The 18,744-nt window shown below is 49.9% G+C and overlaps 1 protein-coding gene across 3 annotated transcripts in view; it reads right to left on the reverse strand.

The window, feature by feature from the left end:
• Positions 1 to 249: 249 nt before the first annotated feature.
• IFT43 (intraflagellar transport 43) overlaps positions 250 to 18,744 on the reverse strand; it is an 86,573-nt gene continuing 68,078 nt past the window's right edge. For all 3 annotated transcript variants that reach the window (XM_034993236.1, XM_034993237.1, XM_034993235.1), the window contains exons 6-9: positions 1,624 to 1,696; positions 1,285 to 1,360; positions 737 to 799; positions 250 to 555 (exon numbers count right to left, since the gene is read on the reverse strand). In XM_034993236.1, coding sequence (XP_034849127.1) covers positions 445 to 555; positions 737 to 799; positions 1,285 to 1,360; positions 1,624 to 1,696 — 323 coding nt within the window. In that variant the 3' untranslated portion in view covers positions 250 to 444. The remainder of the gene's footprint in view (positions 556 to 736; positions 800 to 1,284; positions 1,361 to 1,623; positions 1,697 to 18,744) is intronic.

Genomic DNA, 18,744 nt, shown 5'->3' on the forward strand with positions numbered 1-18,744 from the left:
AGCAGCTTACAACCTCCCGGACCCCTGCCTCCAGGTGCTTACAAGTAGACGGATGCTCCAGGGAAACGCCGTGGCCTCTGTGAACCGAACAACGTCCAGGAGGAGCGCCGTTCCTCTCCCCCTGAGTCTAGCTTTCCCTCACGCTCTTCAACAGCGGGGAGCGTCCCTGCCAGACTGTTTAAAAGCCGCCCTCCTTCACTCTTGATGAATCTTTCCAAGAGGCTGCTGGAAAGAAATGGAAGAGATGGCCACAGAATAAAGTAATTTATTACAACGAATGCTCCAATGTGGTCTACTGAAAACAGTATTTTTATTACAAAATATTCCATTAAAAAATTCTAAGCTGCTTGCAAGCTTCTTTAGGTTTAGGCTTATGGCATTTTTTTCAAGTCCAAAGCAGAAATTACTCTGTGCGGGGAGAGCAGGCTGTTGACCCCCCAGGGCTCAGGGATGCATGGGCTGTCCCACAGGCTCCTCCTGCAGCAGGTCCCACTCGGTGAGTAGCTCGGAGGACACCTCAGTGTACAGATGGTCCCAGTCCCAGCTGACGTCATCCTGCCAGGAGAGGTATCATTGGGTCAGAGGAAGGAAGGCCTTTTCCCTCCCTCACAGCCAACCTCCCCCGCACCTGGCCCCCCACTGCCCCACCGGCCCTAGGAAAGCAGAGCTCATGTTGGGGAGCCAGCTGGCCACAGGCATGACGCAGCCCGGAGGAGGAGCTCCTGTGGCTGCTCACCTCTCGGACCTCATGCTCTGGTGCAAGGACTTTGGTGAGTAGCTTCAGGTCGATCTCTCCATCCTGTGAATGCAAACCAACCAACCAACCAATCAACCCACCAGCTTGTGCACCCCGAGGGGGTCCTGCGGACAATGATCTCTTGCAAAGTGGGTCAGGGTGGGTGTGGTGGGACTTCCCAACCCAGACCTGCAGAAATGCCTTAAAAAGAGTGAAAATGTGAGTGGACCGCACAGCCATTGAGAGAGGAGGGAACACCACAACATCCGACAGGTTGGACATTCTTTGCAGGGAGGTCACCACCAAGAGGGCAGGGCGTGACAGCGACAGAGCTATAGGACCACAGTGTCTACCCATGCCAGCAGGCAGCCATGGAAGCATGTGGGAGCCTGGCCCCCGGAGACACTGGGCTAGGCTAGGTCTAGGGACACCGGAATACCCGAGAATGATGGCTCCAGCAAAGGGACTGTTGCCAGGTGGCCTCAGAGACCCGTGGAAGAGAGGCTGCCCAGAGCCTGCCCTCTCTGGGCAGAAGCTGTTCTACTCACCAAGGTCTGGAAGGCTGCGTACTTCATGAGGTCATTGTCCAGGTCACGGAAGGTCATCACCCGGTTTACCTGGATGCTGTAGGAAAGAGAGGAGGTGAGGGGGAACCCCAGGCAGGACCAGTTCCAGGAGAGCCGCGGGGCCACCATCCTCAGAGCCTCCTAGGTAGCTGGGAAGGACCAAAATGGGCAGAACATGCCTAGTAACACGGGAACCCTGGCACGGAACCCATCACCAGAAATACCTGCTCCCCACTCAGGGGGCAGCACCACTGTACATGGGATTTGGAATGTATTAATGCCCATGTTCTCTGCCTCCCACTAACTCCATACTTAATGTACCTGGGAGGGGCGGCCACCTGCAAAGCAAAGTCTTCCTCCTGTACTTCTTCCAGATCCGGAATAACAGGAATGTCTGCAAGCAGAGGAGGAGGCAAAACAGTGAGCAGCACACACGGAGGGATCTTGCCCACTTCTCCGTGTATTACTTATCGCCTGCAATGAGCCTGCTGTGGGTATGCGGGCCGGGGGGACAATGCGCACTCGGACACGGTCTCTGGCCTCCAGGGGTTCCCGGTCTCGGGCTGTGTGGTGCTGAGGCACGAAGTCGAAGGCAGACTTCAAAATTTCTGAATCCCAGGCCCTGCCCCAGCACCTGCTGGATGAGAACCTCCTGGGTGGGGCTCAGGATTCTGTATTTTTTCCTAAGATTTCTTTGGTGATCCTGATGCACGCTCCAGGTCAGGAGCCCTTGGGAGTGGCTCTCCCCAGGAGAAATGTAAAGAAACGAGGAGAGAGTCCCAGACTGGGCTGGGGCAACTTTGTGTTGGAGGAGCGGGTGAATGAGCCTGGCCCGGCCAGAGACAGAGGAATGGACAGCACAGCGTCGTGGCTCGGCGTCACGATGGGCGACTGCCTCACGACCAAGGTCCACACGTGCATTAGCTCATCGGAACCCCCGCAAGTGTCACAGCCGTCATGGCCCTGAGCCTGACTCTGAGGGACACTTGACACCTGCTGATATGACCGGGCTCCCCAGCGGTGTCCCTGGGCTGTCTCCACTTGCCAGGTCTGGTATACTAAACCATGCCGATTCTAAAGATGACAGTCTCTCTTCTGGTGTCACAGAGATTTCCCTTCTCCAAACCCTCCATATGAGACAGACATCCAGACACAGGAGGACACATGAGGCCACTTCTCTCATCAGTTGAACGAAGTCATGCCGAGAGAGAGCAACATAACAGTGGTGACTTGCTGGGAAGAGCCCATCTTGTCATGGGGACAACTCAACCCCCTAAAGAAGCATTTCCTTTTCCAAATGAGTATCACTGGCCAGAGGAGGGGTTTTGTTTGTTTTAACCAGTCGGAGCCAGAAAAAAGGCCAAGTGGAGAGATACAATCCTAGAATTCCCAATCCAACTGCAAACAATAAAGGGGGGAAACATCCCAGAGAGGACAGAATAGTGAAGAAACCCTTCATTTTTGCTTCCATGGATTGAATTCAATTTTATTTTTTAAAAGAGACGCAGCATCGTTCCAAGAACAGCTGGGAAGACCCTTGCCTCTTTCAGGCTATTCATTCTTTAGGGTTTGCCATGACTCTAGTCCACCTGAGCCCCAGCATAGAAATGTCAACGCCAGGCCTGGTGCCTTTATCACTGCTTCTGACTACGGAGTTACAGATGCTGAACCTGGAAAGAGAGGAAGTGTGCGAGGGAGAGAGAGACACAGAAAATAAGACTGAGAGAGAAAGAGGGTGATTAAAAGGATAAAAAGGGGTTTAGAAAAGAAATGGCTGTAGGGGAAATAAAGAACACTCGCATGCCACCCCCAAAATAATGAACCACATTCAGCCAGTCCTCTGTCCAGACAGCAGCTGTGCAGAGCTCAGAGTCTCTCTCTCCGTCCTACCGGGGAATTAGAGATGGAGTTCTCTGAGATTCTATCTCTTATGCTAATAGGAATTTGGCTTTCTTGTTCACTCCGGCTCTGCGTGATTAATACCATCCATGGTGAGAGCTGCTGACAGTACTGTCCCTGAGCCCAGGCCAAGCGGGGCTCCCAGGCTGCAGAGACGGTGCCGAGCCTGTGGCCGGGCAGGGAGGAAGCTGGCTGTGCCATGCGCCATCAGCACTGTGACAGTTTTGGAGGGGGCCAGTTATCAGCACTGTGACAGTTTTGGAGGGGGCCAGTTATCGGCTCCCCGCTCTCCTCGGGTGTGGAGTCCAGCCTGAGATGAATATTCAGAAGGTGGTAAGAGGAGGCCCCATGCTGGGTTTAGGGCTCAGGACGGGGTCTTCCCAAAGTCCCCTTTCCCTCCACAGCGCTAGCATTTGGGTCCTGTCAACTCTGCCCAGCTTCCCCCAGTTCTGAGGAACTGCACTTCTGCCCAATGTCCACTCGGACTCCCCGCAGGCTTTGCTCTTCAGCCCCACCCCCCTCCTCCAAATGCGCACAAAGGAGTATGGGGCTGGCCCATCTGTGACAGATCAGAGGTCAGCCCGGGCCTTGGCAAAGGGGCCTCTCAGAGTGGCACTGGTGAGGCTGGCCACACAGTGGGATTTCTCTCTAATTGGAAGCCTGGTGCCTAACAGAACCCGGTGAACCGCCTGAGTGGGACAGAGCCAGCGATGACAGCCAGGCCAAGGCGAGCTGGAACATTCCGGTGCAGTGACAGCTTGCGCCATCGCAGCAGAGTGGGGCCATCCAACTCCCAGCCCCTGTGGAACAGGTGGCCGAGGAGCAGGTTTTGGGTAAACTTCAAAGAACTTCACAATTTTACAGTTCCTGATTTCCTACCACAGACAAGGGCTTATGTATACGTAATCTGTTCTTGGAAATTTCTGTCCTGCCTCTCTCTCCTTCCCACCTTCCCCCTGCCACACACACACACACACACACACACACACCCCATGAACAAACCTAGAAAAAGAAAACAGACCTGAGAAATCTCCTTCGTCACAAGACTGCCTACATGGACTTCTCAGTTATGGCTCCTTGGCCTGCAAGTCTGGACCGGGGACCCAGTCTGATTCAGGATGTCAAACTGAACTCTCAGAATGTTACGAATGCAACGCTGTTTGTCAACTATGCTCCCGTAAAAAAAAAATTAAATTAAATTAAATAGAAAGCACGTGATTTTAAGGACAGTAAGAAGAATACAGAGGTTTGGGCACCTGGGTGGCTCAGTTGGTTAAGCGACTGCCTTCGGCTCAGGTCATGATCCTGGAGTCCCGGGATCGAGTCCCACATCGGGCTCCCTGCTCAGCGGGGAGTCTGCTTCTCCCTCTGACCCTCTTCCCTCTCTTGCTATCTGTCTCTGGTTCTCTCTTTCTCAAATAAATAAATAAAATCTTAAAAAAAAAATGAGAAGAATACAGAGGTTTGCTCTAGTGCTGCTGAAAAGCTACCGCTATTTTAAAAAATTTAATAGTTCCATGAACTTTACTCTCATTTTGTTCCGTGCTACCAAGAGGAAGAACAGGAACAGAAACAGTGAGCGGGTTAATTAAATGGGTAGGATGCCCATGCCATGGTTAAGGGCACAGGCTCGGGAGGCAGGGTGGCTGGCTTTCAACCCTGGCTTCCCCATGTACCAGCTGTGTGACTTTAGCCTCTCTGTGCCTCAGCTGCTTCATCTGCAAAATGGGGATCATAATTACACCCACCTCATATGGTCATTATAAGTATTAAGTGCAATCATCTTTATAAAATACTCATCACTGTGCTCAGTACATAATTAGCGGATAGAGTGTTGAGCCTGGAGAGAAACCAAGTGGCGCTACCTCCATTTTCTCATTTACTCTCGCCCATTTTGCAGGCGAGAACAGTGAGGCTCAGCAAGAAGCAGCAGCTTCATGAGCTGAGATCATCAATAACGGACAGTACCAGGCTTCCAGCTCTGTCCGACCATAACCCGTGAGCTCATCCTCATCCACTTGTGCTTTCTTTGCAGAGGGATGAGCCTGGACAGCTGTTACTCTGCATGAGACTCATCATCCTTGGTTCTGGCTACTTCTCTTTTTTTTTTTTTTTTTTATTTGACAGAGAGAGACACAGCGAGAGAGGGAACACGAGCAGGGGGAGTGGGAGAGGGAGAAGCAGGCTTCCCCTCAGAGCAGGGAGCCTGATACGGGGCATGGCTACTTCTCTTGATTCCAATCACCACAAATAAGCTAAGTCTCTCCCTCAGCCTACACCCCCACTCACTACTTCCCTACAGCAAGGCCACATGGAACAGAAGGAAAGAGTGCACCAGCGCTAGAGCCCTGGGGCCTCATCCCCACCGCACCTGTCTTACCAAACTGGCCCCTGGAGGTGACTGAGCACCTTGAATGGTCTCAGGAAAGGGGAGCAAGGCAGGAGGGTTCTGATGCCTCCAGTGCCACAGGAGTGGTGCCCTCCTCCTCCATCTCTGCTCTGTAGGCAGGCAGCGCCTCCTCACTCAGCCCCCCGCCCCTCCCCCCACAGCTCGCCATCATATGCTTCTCTCTTTCCCAGCTCCGACCCCTTCAACTCCACAGGTTTTCTTTGCTCTTTGTGCTTGCTCCCTGCCTCTTCTGTTAGCCATCTCTCCTGCTGGCTCAACCTGCTTGTCGGCCCTGTGTGTCACCCGGTTAGCCACACAGTGGGGAAACTGCATTTGCTTGCTTCTTCGTTCATTCACCCATCCATTCATTCAAGGAGTGCTGATGGAGCGTCTGCTACCTGAAGGTGCAACGTCCGGGGTACCAGGAACAAGAGAAAAGAAAACACATTCCTTGTCTTCACAGAGCACTGGAAAACAAGAGGGCTGAAACAACTAATCATCTCATATTTTTAAAGGTAAAATATCATATGTGGTCATAATTCAAATGCTACAGAAAAGCTTAAAGTGAAAAATTTCCTCTTCTTCTATGAGCCCCAGGCTGTCTCCCTAGAGGTGCTATTAACAATTTCTTGTATATATTCACTGAAAAGAATGCATTCATACTGCAGCACTTATGTCCTTTAGAGGATATCTACAAATGGGATCACTTTATACATGTACTCTTCTGCAACTTGCCCTCTCTTTCCTTATCAATATACTGATAGATCTTATTCTTTTAAACGACCATCTAGTATCCTATTGAACAGGTGCCCCATAATGCACTTAATCCGGTTCAGAGAAGACCTCATTTAGAACTTTGGAAGGTGCGGTGGGGAGTTGGGAAAGGTCACTGAATTAGGGACAATGCAACTCAAAGCCGAAGGATAGACAGGATTAAATCAGGCAGGGATGGCCTTTGATTTCTGGAGTGCCCCCCTCCCCCATATCACTCCACTTGCGAGAAGTAAGTCACAAAACTGAAGAAACCGGAGGAAGGCCAGTAGGGTCGGCACCCGGGCCCAGGGGAAAGTGGCATGGGGTGAGGCAGGAGAGAGGGCGCCTGGGGGCAGGTGAGGAAGGTCCTGCATCAACCAGCCAGGAAACATGGGTTGGGTGCCTGCTCTACACAAGACCCCTTCCGGGGCACATCCAGGGAAAACCAACATTGATAAAGCACAGCAACGTTGCAAAGGGAGGGACTATACATAAAGAAATAGTAATAATAAAAGCAGAATCAGGAAAATGTACCTCCCTTCCTTTGTGAATCACCTCGGAATCCAACAGGTAGAAATCAGAGCTTTCTACTTTGGCTTTCTGTTATACTTTATTTAGGGCTACTGCGTTGACCTCACCATCTTGTAGTGGGTAGAGTAAGTGAAATTTGCCCTACATCTGCCCCCTAGATGGTAAACTAGCTGAGGGCGAAGAGCACAGCCTAGTCACTGCATTCCCAAGGACCGGCAAACCAAAGGACAACTGAACAGAACTGAACGACAGATTCCCCTCAAATGTGAAAGTTGCACGCAGGGAAGAGCCAGTTATGGTTCCAGTTATGGTCTAAGTGCTACCAAACCCTAAAGCTGCCTGAGTAGGATTCATTTTATAAACAATCAAGCACAATTCTTGGATACTTCCTGGATTTGATAACATCAGAGCAAAGGTTTTGCCTCACTTGACAGCTGCAAGGCCTAGCTGAGAAGGGCCTGGACATACACGAGAAACAATGGATGAGTGGGCACAAAGTTACAGGGCAGGAGTCATTCAGATTTGGTCCGTATGGACCACTGGGCTTCCATCCTGAGGCTGGGTCACAATGTTCTTCACCAACCTCCCCGTGTTTCTTTCTTCTTGGGATTTCTGGAGTGCCCCCCAAATCACTCCACTTTCCGGAAGCCCCTAGTAAAGGTCTGTTAATACACAACAATAGTAAGAACTTACTTCAAAGAGAGAGATTGCCAAGTGGAAAACTCATTATGTACCAGAACGCTAGTCTGCCAACAGATCTGCCCAACAAACCAACTACCAGATGAAACCACAGAATGAGGGGTGATTATATAAATAATAGAAACATGTGGGAACACCAGCAGGATTGATTACAACTGGTTTCAAAGACGTGAGAAGCTGCCATTTGCCCTGAAATACATTCGTTATGGATAATATCATCATACACGCACACTAAATAGCTAACTACCCAGTAAAGTCCCAGAGGGCTCCTCTTCAGCCCCTGTGGCCTGAGAGTAAGAAGCCAGCCTGCCTCTTCCAATAAAGCAGGCTCCAGATCTCTGCGTTTCCATTTTGAGATAGCCCGAGTTCAAACCCAGATGTTGTTGGCCTATTTTGGTACAACTGGAAGAGAAAGTGATTTTTTTTTTTTTTAATATTTTATTTATTTGACAGAGAGACAGCGAGAGGGAACACAAGCAGGGGGACTGGGAGAGGGAGAAGCAGGCTTCCCGCTGAGCAGAGAGCCCGATGTGGGGCTCGATCCCAGGACCCTGGGATCATGACCTGAGCCGAAGGCAGACGCTTAACGACTGAGCCACCCAGGCGCCCCGAGAAAGTGATTGTTTAAGACCAGACTCAGCATGCAGAATACACCCTGAGCATGACTCAAGCTCTTTACCTGGAGCATTAATCTAAGTTCTGCAGGAAGGAGAGAACAAAGGAGGCCCCCTAATCTGGACCCTGGGTCCCCCAGGGAGCCTTGCCTCTCTGTGTCCCTTGAGGTTCTACTCTTTGCTGATTTTCTTGGTTGGGGATTTCTGAATGGGATTTCCTGGTTGTATCCACAGGGGTTTCTGGAGAGCTACAGAAAGTCTCTTCTATACTCTAGCACTTTCTCACCTAGACACCTTAGTAAATGATACAGGCAGTTGGCAGGTTCGTCCGGATGCCTCTGATGACATCCGTCCTTCTCACTTCATCCACTAACTGAGCTCCCCATGGCAAGGCCCTGCTTGGATACATGCACTCTCTTCCCAGAGCTGCTTTCCCACATAGTGCCCTTTCCCACTGCAGAGCATCCATGGGCTCTTAACGGCCCACATCCACCCTCTTGTAAGCACTCGGTGCACTTGGGGCGGGGAGCCATAGCCAAGTTCAATAACCAATCCACATGAAAGGAATCTGGACATACTGCTTAAGGATACCCCAATAAGAGCGGTCCACACAACCCCTAATTCTGTGCCCAAAGTCAAAAGACCTCCACAGAGCTCGAAAGCAAAACAATGTCCACGTTTTTGGGAGATGGCAACTTTAAACCAGAGATCATCATGATTTTTCTCGGCAGCTGCAAAACTTTGTTTTACTGAATGCTGTTACCTTCTGCATCACGTATGGGGAATTTTAAACAGGCAAATGGAAGAAGGTCTGATTGAAGATGAAGTTAAGTGAAAGAAATTGGTCTCATTTAGCACATGACAGGATTCATCTGTGTTCCCAAGTCCACTGAGGTGGCATCATGGGCGTTCCATATTCATGAGCTGCTGCGACACTGTGTCCCCTCATTTACAAAGAGCCGTGTTCAGCAAATTCTGTCCCTGTGGACACTCCGTGCATTTCATGGTCTTGTCAGAGAGACATCAAACGCTCCAGTAACCAAATACCAGAAAATGGCTTTAATTAGTGGATCTCAATCGTATAATTTTTTTCTAAGTGAAAAAATGGAGAGTTTTGAAAAGGGAGAAGAAAAGGGGAAAGCAGTAGGCAACAGGCTTCAAACACCCGAAGGAACAAGAGAAAGAGACGGTCTCCGAGGAGCTCCTGAGCGCACCTGGGCCCCGCAACTGTCGGTCCCCCGCACTCCCCAAGCAGGGGTTTGAGGGGCAAAAACATGTCTGCAGGTCCCTGGCAGGTCCACTCTGTGAAGACTTTTCCCTTGTGACTTCACCTGATCAAAGCCGGGTCCCGCCCGGACTCGCTACCGGCAGGACGCACCACACCGCACTGCAAACGCCGAGAAACAGACACGGTGGAGCCAATGTTTACTCTGGGGCTGTGCATGAGCAGGTCCCCGAGGAAGCGTGTGACAGAGCCGAGAGGAAAGATGCCCCGTCCTGAGGTGCCAGCTTGGCGGTGGTCAGGGGTGGGCGGGGGGGGGGGGGTGTTCATCTGTGTCCCGCAGGTTGAAATGCCTCCATGTTCCTGCCAAACTGCATCTATCTAAATGTTGCCGGGGAAGGAGATCACAGACCTTAGAAGATCAGAAGAGCTGATCGTTCCTCACGGCCCCCCAAGCCATGGTGACTCTCCTGGCTGATGACAGTTTGACGAGGAAGGTTTGGACTGACGTTAGTTTCTGGGATCAGCCAGGCCTCCACACACTGTGGTGCTTCCCGAACCGCGGCAGAGAAGGGGCTTTGCTGACAGTGGCAATCCAGCTCGTGGTATATTATGGTGTGGGACAGCCTGACCTCATCCTATGACCCCCAGAGGGATGGTAGCACATAGCTGAAGGAACCATGAACGCAACCCCCCAGAATGAGATTTTCCGTATCTCGCCCCCCCCAAGTGCACCGAGTGCTTACAAGAATCATTAGCAGCAGTGCAAACGGCCCTCAACCAGGATCGAGCCTTTGGAGCAATTCAAAGGTGGTGCTCGCGAGAGACCAGCAACGGCCCAACAAGGGTTCTCTATAGAGAACGGCCCAGGAGCCCGACACTGGGAGGACCCCACTGCCACCTGCCGAGGTGCCCTCTAGGGAACATCACACCACGTGTCACTGGCAGTTGAAGGAGATGAAAAACAATGAATAGGAATGCCCTCTACCACTCTAATAGCTCTTGGAGCTTGCTGGTGGTTCCAGCTCTGATCTGCACAGATGTGTTAAGGACAAGGAGGGGGAAAGGACAGTGACGAGGAAAAAGTGGCTGGAAGGAATGGAGACTGAGCAACTTTCCACTCTCTTCAATGAGGCCCAAGACGAGCGAGACAGCATTAACGTGACACAGTGCGCCTTCTCCGAGCCGCCCGTGGAAGCGCGGATGTTAGAAACCGGGCATATCTGATTCTATTTCATCCTCTTCGTGGTACGCTGAAAAAAACAAGACAAACTACACTGCTTTTATTCTAAATCCTTGGGTTTTGTATTTTTCCTTATATATACTTATTAAAAAAATGCTACTTTGATCGGTGCCACCCGTGACACTCCCACATACGGAACGCTTCTGAGCGGTTCCCTCCGCGCGAGGCCACTGCCGGGGACAGCCAGCTGGTTTTGATCACAGCCATTCCGAATCGGATTTTCATAAGATAGACGAGGAGTCTTAGTGCTGCTCTCTCTCTTATCAGATGAGAAACAGGGGGGGAGGGGGAGAACGGGTCCTGAGGGAACAGCACAACAATCAAGGGCTGTGTGGTTCTTTCTCTGTCCCTCCGCTGCTGCAATTTTCAAAAGCGTTTGCCTCAGGCACTTTTAAATGATGGTGTCTCAATTCTGTAATCATCTTTCAAGAGCTTTCTCTTAAAGGGTCTTTTAGGTAAACCTAGTCCGTCAACCACACTCATGGACTCAGGAATCACATTCCCAGTATGTGTCCTCCTGTGTGTGTATATACAGACGAGTACACACACACACACACACACGTACACGCACATGCACACGCGCACGCACTCTACATCTGTGAACTTTCAGAAAGCTGGTAGAACCTAAAGCTAGAGAGGAAGATCTATCATGTGGCCACATCAAGTTCTTCTCTTGCTAGGGTAAGAGAATCCCCTGTTACCTTGCCCCTAGATTTCCACTATACCTAATCCTTCTTTAGAAATGTATTTCCATGTGTGATGTGTTTCAGAAGGAAAAGACTTCTCCAACTGATGGCTAAGAGGTGTGCTGAGTGCAACTTCCGAGCACAGACCGTCTCTTCCCATCTCACCTAAGCGACACCTGGCTGTCAGACTTCAAACGGAGTAATGCACCCTGGCCATCCATTTGGGAGAACAGTCTCCCGCTATCCCAGGGTACAACTTGCTGTGTTTTTGGTTACAAAGACTATTTGGAACAACTCCACGACTCTGTCTTGTCTTCTTACAGGCAGAGAACATGGTGCCTATGCATACAGTCCCCCTCTTTTGAAATAGGCATCCTAGAAAAAAGAGCCTCTATTTCTTTCTAGTCAAATAAAACTCTAAGTCATCTACCAGCTCCCCCAGGGAAGTGGTTCTCACCAAGGCAGGCCTGTCTGTTGCATGCAGGGCCCCTGATTCCTTACTCGTCCACCCCCTTCACAACTGTGGGAAGTACCTGCACCTCTCCCTGAATGCTGGAACGCTCCTTGGATGGTCTCACAGAACTAAATGGGATTAGTTCTGCCCTATCCTGAGCCTGTCTTCTGTATTCAACCAGGACGGAACCCAGGGAGTTACAGAATAAATACCTTGATCTCTATAACGATTTCAGGGAGATTTAGCTCTCTTTTACTTTTGTCAGTGCTTAATGTTGGATGACTTATTATTAATCACATTCCTCCAAGCTGACGAGAGCATGACAGAATGCTGACGGAGCTGTGTGTGTGTGTTCCTAGAGGAAGGGGACTACAACCTGCTTCATTTAAAGCACGTGTGCATGCATGGCACCAGGCTTTCGTTTGCATTCCTCATTCTGCCCCTTCAGATGGGGACAGGCAAGTAAGCTGTACACATGAACAAAGGAAATGGAACCCAGAAAGGTCACTGTCAACCATGTTTCAGGGAAAGACATTCGTGATGATACGTTTGGAAAGTCTGGCATGACTAGAGATTTCAAGGCACCACTAGGGGCGTAAAGCACTGGGTCCCGGCTCTGCCAACAGAGCAAGAGATCTGGCGGAGACGCTGGGCTATGCCTTGTAGCTGGACGGGGGGTAAGGTAGAACATGACTGAGTTGACAAAGCAGAACTAAAATCTGCTCAAAACTCAACTCAGTTCTCAAAAACTCCCCTGACATTCTGCCTTTTGGGGAGGCCAGGAGAATGCAGCCAAGCCAGTCAGTCTCTCCCATATCTGCTGAGTCAGGTAATTCTAAATATCTCTCCTTCCCATCAACTCTTGCACATCTACTCTCTCATGGTGTATATTTTGTCTACGATAGGATCACAGGACCTTGAATCACCTCCTGCAAAAAAGTAAGTAAAAAACAACTGCTCTGGCTGCATTGAAAACATTTCTGGCAAGTTCCAGGTCACCCCCCTGGAATCTCCCTAACTCTGGGGACTAGCGCTGGCCACACCCACACTGGAGAATAGAGAAGTCAGCCCTGCGGCCTCAAGAGTCCGTATCTATTAATGCTCCTTATTCTCTGGCTGCCAAGAATGTGGCTTCCACTGCCGATCAAGGAAGAACTGAATCGCTGGATTCCTGGCCCACAGAGTCATATTACAGGGTGCACCCAATTAGAAATCAGGAAACCTGGATCCCAGATCTGCCCCCAATTTCCTGAACTTCGGCAATTACTTGTCAACGCTGGTCCCAAGTCTCCTTATCATCAGATAAGGTCTACTCTATCTCTATGACAATCTTATTCTGGGGTGTCCATTAGAATGTATCTCATGATGTATTAAAAAAAAAATTTAAAAATCACCCTTTCTGTCACATTTGCTTACAGCAGTGTCTTTCCAAATATTCCAGCCACAGTTATGACCTACGGATAGAGCATGCCAAATCTTTTGTTTAGAGTCACTGTAATAAAAATTCATTTCCTACAGTGCCATTAACCTGCACAGATTCCACCTGTGGCTCCATGATGACCGCCCCCCCCGTCAGCTCACGCCATGACCCAGCCCCTCCCCAGCCGGGGCTCTTTCATGTCCTGTGTATCCTTGTGGTGTCAATCCATCTCCTCTGCTACACCTCAAAGGGGCAGGCCGGTGGGAGAACTAAAGCGTAGCCCTTCAGGCCCAGGTGGACGCCTGTGGGGCCTTGGTTCTCACAAACTTCCCAAACTGCCGATCCTCACGCTGCTCCCTGCACCAGCCCAGTGAAACTCCTTCCTCGCGCCCTAAAGTAGGCTCTCCTCTCTGGAAGACTTGGCAGAGGCACCAGAAATCATCCTCTAGCAGCCATCTTAATGGATTTGCTAGAAAACGAAGCAGAACAAGAAAGAGAGGAATGTTCAAACCTGAGGATTCTGTCTCCTGTCAGAGCTTTTAGAGGCCCGGTCTCTTTGGCTTTTGCCTGTCAGCCGGGGGATGCCTACAGGTGAGACCTGACAGCGAGACGGTCGGCAGAGCCGAGGACGGGGCTGGCAGGCTGGTCTGAGAACTGGGTGGGAGGGGATCTGCCACAGGGGGCCAGAAAAATGAGGGGAGACTAGCTTCCTCAATAAGCGGGGTTGAAAACCGCCCCAGATGCTTTAACAACAGGAGGAGGGCCGTGACAGCAGAGTGCTCAGGAGTCACAGGACCAAGAACCACCAGCTCAATTTTTAGGAATATTGCATGCAGGCTGTTAAACGTAAGCATCTTAATGACTAAGTTATAGACCCTTACAGCTAGATGAATTATATTAAAAACAAAGGCAATAAATAGTCGAAACTCAGCATTTGCTAAGTTTTACATTTCACTTCATCCACGCTCTTGAAATTCTTTACCTCTCATGTGCCTGCATGGCAGAAATCTGATACGCTGGTGTGCTCCCCGCCATCTCTTCCCGGCCCTGTGGTCAGTGATGCCTGGTGGGAGCCCGAAACCAGCCATGGTGGGGCTACTTACGCCACAGAAATTGGCAAACGTGACCAGTGAGGACTCGTTTCCCCTGGAGAGCTGGTTGTTCAATATTCACCAGCACATCATTGTTTCCTAGCTATGCGACTTCTGTGAGTGACTTCACTTCTTCACAAGGCTTCAATTTCCTCCTTTGCACAGGGATGATAATCACAGTGTCTCCTCTGAGAACTGCTGGGAGGGTTGCTGCAGGTAAAGCAGCGCGTGGGCTCACACTGAACACAGACGTTAATTGTCAATACCATTTCCTACAAGAATGACTTCTTTCTCAAATTTGTTACCCAGTATCTTCTAAGCAGAACAAAGCACAGATACAGGAGACGGGACAGTTAACCCTTGCACCAGCGAGTCCCACCCCACCCCACCCCACCCCTCTCCTGTGCTGGATACAGACAGGCTCCTGCTCATGTATGTGTCAGGGAAGGGTGGGGAGGCATAGGTTTAGAAAGACCTTAGCACCCACTGCTAGTGACGCTGAACTTAGAAAACACAAATTGATTTTTTTTTTAAAGATTTTATTTATTTGAGAGAGAGAGAATGAGAGAGAGCACATGAGAGGGGGGAGGGTCAGAGGGAGAAGCAAACTCCCTGCTGAGCAGGGAGCCCGATGTGGGACTTGATCCCGGGACTCCAGGATCATGACCTGAGCCGAAGGCAGTCGCTTAACCAACTGAGCCACCCAGGCGCCGATTTTTTTTTTTTTTTTAAGCAGGCTCCATCCCCAGTGTGGAGTCCAATGCGGGGCTTGAACTCATGACCCTGAGATCAAGACCTGAGCTGAGATCAAGAGTTAGACGCTTAATGGGCTCCTGGGTGGCTCAGTTGGTTAAGCGACTGACTTTGGCTCAGGTCATGATCCTGGAGTCCGGGATCGAGTCCCGCATCGGGCTCCCTGCTCAGCAGGGAGTCTGCTTCTCCCTCTGACCCTCCCCCCTCTCATGTGCTCTCTCTCTCAAATAAATAAATAAAATCTTTAAAAAAAAAAAAAAGAGTTAGACGCTTAACTAACGAGCCACTCAGGCGCCCCAAGACAAATTGATTTGAAGGAACATTATTTAATCAAAAAATTAGTGCTGGTTAGAATAGTTTAAAAAGATTAGGGGGGCGCCTGGGTGGCTCAGTTGGTTAAGTGACTGCCTTCGGCTCAGGTCATGATCCTGGAGTCCCGGGATCGAGTCCCGCATCGGGCTCCCTGCTCAGCAGGGAGTTTGCTTCTCCCTCTGACCCTCCCCCCTCTCATGTGCTCTCTCTCATTCTCTCTCTCTCAAATAAATAAATAAAATCTTTAAAAAAATAAAAAATAAAAAGATTAGGGAGGCAAAGGAACTAGGTTTGGGGATGACCTAAGAAGTCCCGTATGCTGAATGCCAACATAATTGCCAACGTTCTTACGAAGCAAGAGAAAGGAACTGAGATGTCAGGATTCCAATTTATCTGTACTTAAAGAATTCTTTCCACTTTCTCTTTCTCCCCGTTCAAGCTATTTAGGCTCAGAGCGACTCTGCTGTTTGCAGGAAAAGGGAGGGAGGGCATGGTGGGAAGATTAAGCACGGAGTGAAAAAGAGCCCAAAAGAGAGTTAGAAAGCCCAGAGCCGGGTGATGACGGGGCAGAGGGGAAGACAGGGCTGAGGGAGCAACAGCCTTCTACAGATGGCATTTTTCTAATTCCACTGATAGTCCAGCATCTCGCATCTCATCCAGCCTCATTGCTTGGCTGTGTTCAGCCACTTTTACCTATTTTCCCTGTTGACATGGATAGAAAATTGAGCAATTACCCTTAAACTCAGAACTCTCAGATCATCTAGATTGCTACACTTACAGAATTAAGTCCCCAATTGCCCCTGGCTAGAAGTGGCTCAACTCAGCTGGTCCTTTAGGAATTAAACACTTTTTGGCTGGCCATAAGGATTTATTATTCCTGAGGTTTTGAGGTATTCGATTCTGTCAAAACTGGGCCTGCGTTGCAAAGAGCACAGCCCTCTCCAGTGGGAGTGAGATGCCCAGGAGGTGCCAAGAGCGGTCGGGAAGAGACAATGAGCATTGTGCCCACGGTCCTGCGGCACGCCAAAATGCAATGGTTAAATGCAAGAAAGATCCAATCCTTTTTTTTTTAAAGCTCCTGTTTTCAGAGACTTTCCACTTTTGAAAGACATCTTTGGGGCTCACAATTTCTTTCCTAACTTGAATTTCACTCTGAGACAAACTATTTGAAAGGTGAGTCTGTATCTAATTGTGCTTTCAGCAGTTGTTTCAACCTGAATATTATTCATCTTTTTTAAAGACAAGGAAGTGCTCTTCTCCCATTTGTGTGCTTCTCAAAGCTCATCTCAAAGCTTCGCATTCTATCCAGAGTTCACCTTCAGACAGCTGGACTTTAGAGCTGGAAGAGAACACACAGGACTGGAAACACTCCTGGAGTTGGAGAGGTGACCTCGGGGAGAGGTCTTTGCACGTGCTGTCTCCTCTCCCGGGGTCCCCCCACCCCCCTACTCACAGCAACTTCACTCCCCCTTCAGGCTGAGGTATAAAAACCACTCCTGCAGAGCGGCCTTCCCTCATCACCTGATCCAAGTCAGGTCTCCAGGCCGTTCTCTCTCAGAGGACTTGTGCCCTGCCTTCAGTGGGCTCAATCACTCCTTGTCCTTCCTTCTTTAGTTGTGTGACCATTTGTCTAGTCCCCATTTCCCCCACTAGGCTGTAAGCGGTATGAGGGCAAAGACTAAGAATGTTTTCTTCAACATCATATCCCCAGCACCCAGCCCTAAGCATCACATAGTAGGTATTCAACAAATGGTGGTGAAATGAATGGATGAATGGATGGATGACTTGCCCAAAGTCACTTGTAGAGGCTGCGTTCAATCTTATTCCAGATCTGATGCTCTTTCTCCTAACACCATAAAGCTTCCATGACAGAAGAAGTCTGAAGGCCTTGGTGCCAACCAGAAACTTGATTCCAAGAACAGGGATGGGTAACTGTGCCACAAAGGATGGTCATCTAAGTAGGAAGGATGAGCATGGCCGTTCAACAATTTTGGAACCCTGCAGTCATTTGGGGGCTCTGGCTGTTCATCATTCTCAGCTATTCTAATCATGACTCCCAACTTCCCTGAAGCATCGTGTCAACTCTAGCTGTGAGCAATTCCACCTAGAATCAGCAAATCAGATGACTGGCAATCTCCAAGCTTCACAAAAGGCAGTTTATGTGGGACGCTTACTATCTGTAGCTGAGAATGGACCAGAACCAGGGCTTCACTCTGTGGAACCAGCTTCTCTTGTAGTTACCGTAAATTCCCTGTTCATCTCTACGTGGAGTCTCTCCTCCTGTCAGGCCTCACCCGGAAGACCCTTCACATTCTTCTTCACTTGTCCAAATGCTGCCTGGCCTTTAGGACCCACTGCTCACTCTTCCTTCCTCCTGAAGTGCCCTCAGCCCACAGGGATCGCTTTGTCGCCTAAACTGTGGCCCTTACTAACGTAAATCACAAACACAGCAATCACCACTGGCCGCCTTTGCCATCCGTTATCCTGCTGTCTTCGCCCCTTGACTCCTTAATGCTTTTCGTCTCTATGTTCTGTCTCCCCAGCAATGCCGTGTTCCTGCACAGCACAGCCCTACAAAGCCTTATGGAGCATTTGTAGATCACTTCCCAATGGCCTCATCTAATTTGCAGGTGCATTTTGTGCTGCTTATGAACAGATTTTAAAAATTCGGTCATTTTTTGAAATATGAATGTGAAAACTTTTAGGCAGCACCATCTCCTCTCTAGGTTTACCACAGGTCCCACCATTCTTTTTTTTTTTTTTTTAAAGATTTTATTTATTTATTTGAGAGAGAGGATGAGAGGAGAGAGAGAGCACATGAGAGGGGGGACGGTCAGAGGGAGAAGCAGACTCCCTGCCGAGCAGGGAGCCCGATGTGGGACTCGATCCCGGGACTCCAGGATCATGACCTGAGCCGAAGGCAGTCGCTTAACCAACTGAGCCACCCAGGCGCCCCCCACCATTCTTTATTGTCTCACACTTCTGCTGTTTCATGTGTGTGTGGTATCTGCCCACCCCCTCGATGTACGCGAGCTTGTGGCCCGCCATGGCCTTGCAAAGGGTCCTATGCAGTACCTTCTAGTTAACCAACAGACTCCAAAACCACCTCCAAATGTCAGTCACTTCCATTTCTCCTTCTAAAAACACATCTATCTTAAAGGCTTTTCCTTCTTCTACTTTTCTGTTCTCTTCCCTTGGAAGCCTGAGGCATCGATGGAGGGGAAGGAGTGCTTCTCTTCTCTCCCTGGGCATCTTCTCCATGGAAGAAGGAGAGTATGTGCCAAGAGTGAAGCTTGGGAGGCTGACTGCTGAGAAACAGATCTGAGAGACATGGCTCCTGAAAGTTTCCTATACAAGACGGGGAGGGAAGGGAGGG

Source organism: Mirounga leonina, unplaced genomic scaffold, assembly GCF_011800145.1.
Source record: "Mirounga leonina isolate KUSES-001 unplaced genomic scaffold, KU_Mleo_1.0 Mir_82, whole genome shotgun sequence".
Classification (NCBI taxonomy): Eukaryota; Metazoa; Chordata; class Mammalia; order Carnivora; family Phocidae; genus Mirounga; species Mirounga leonina.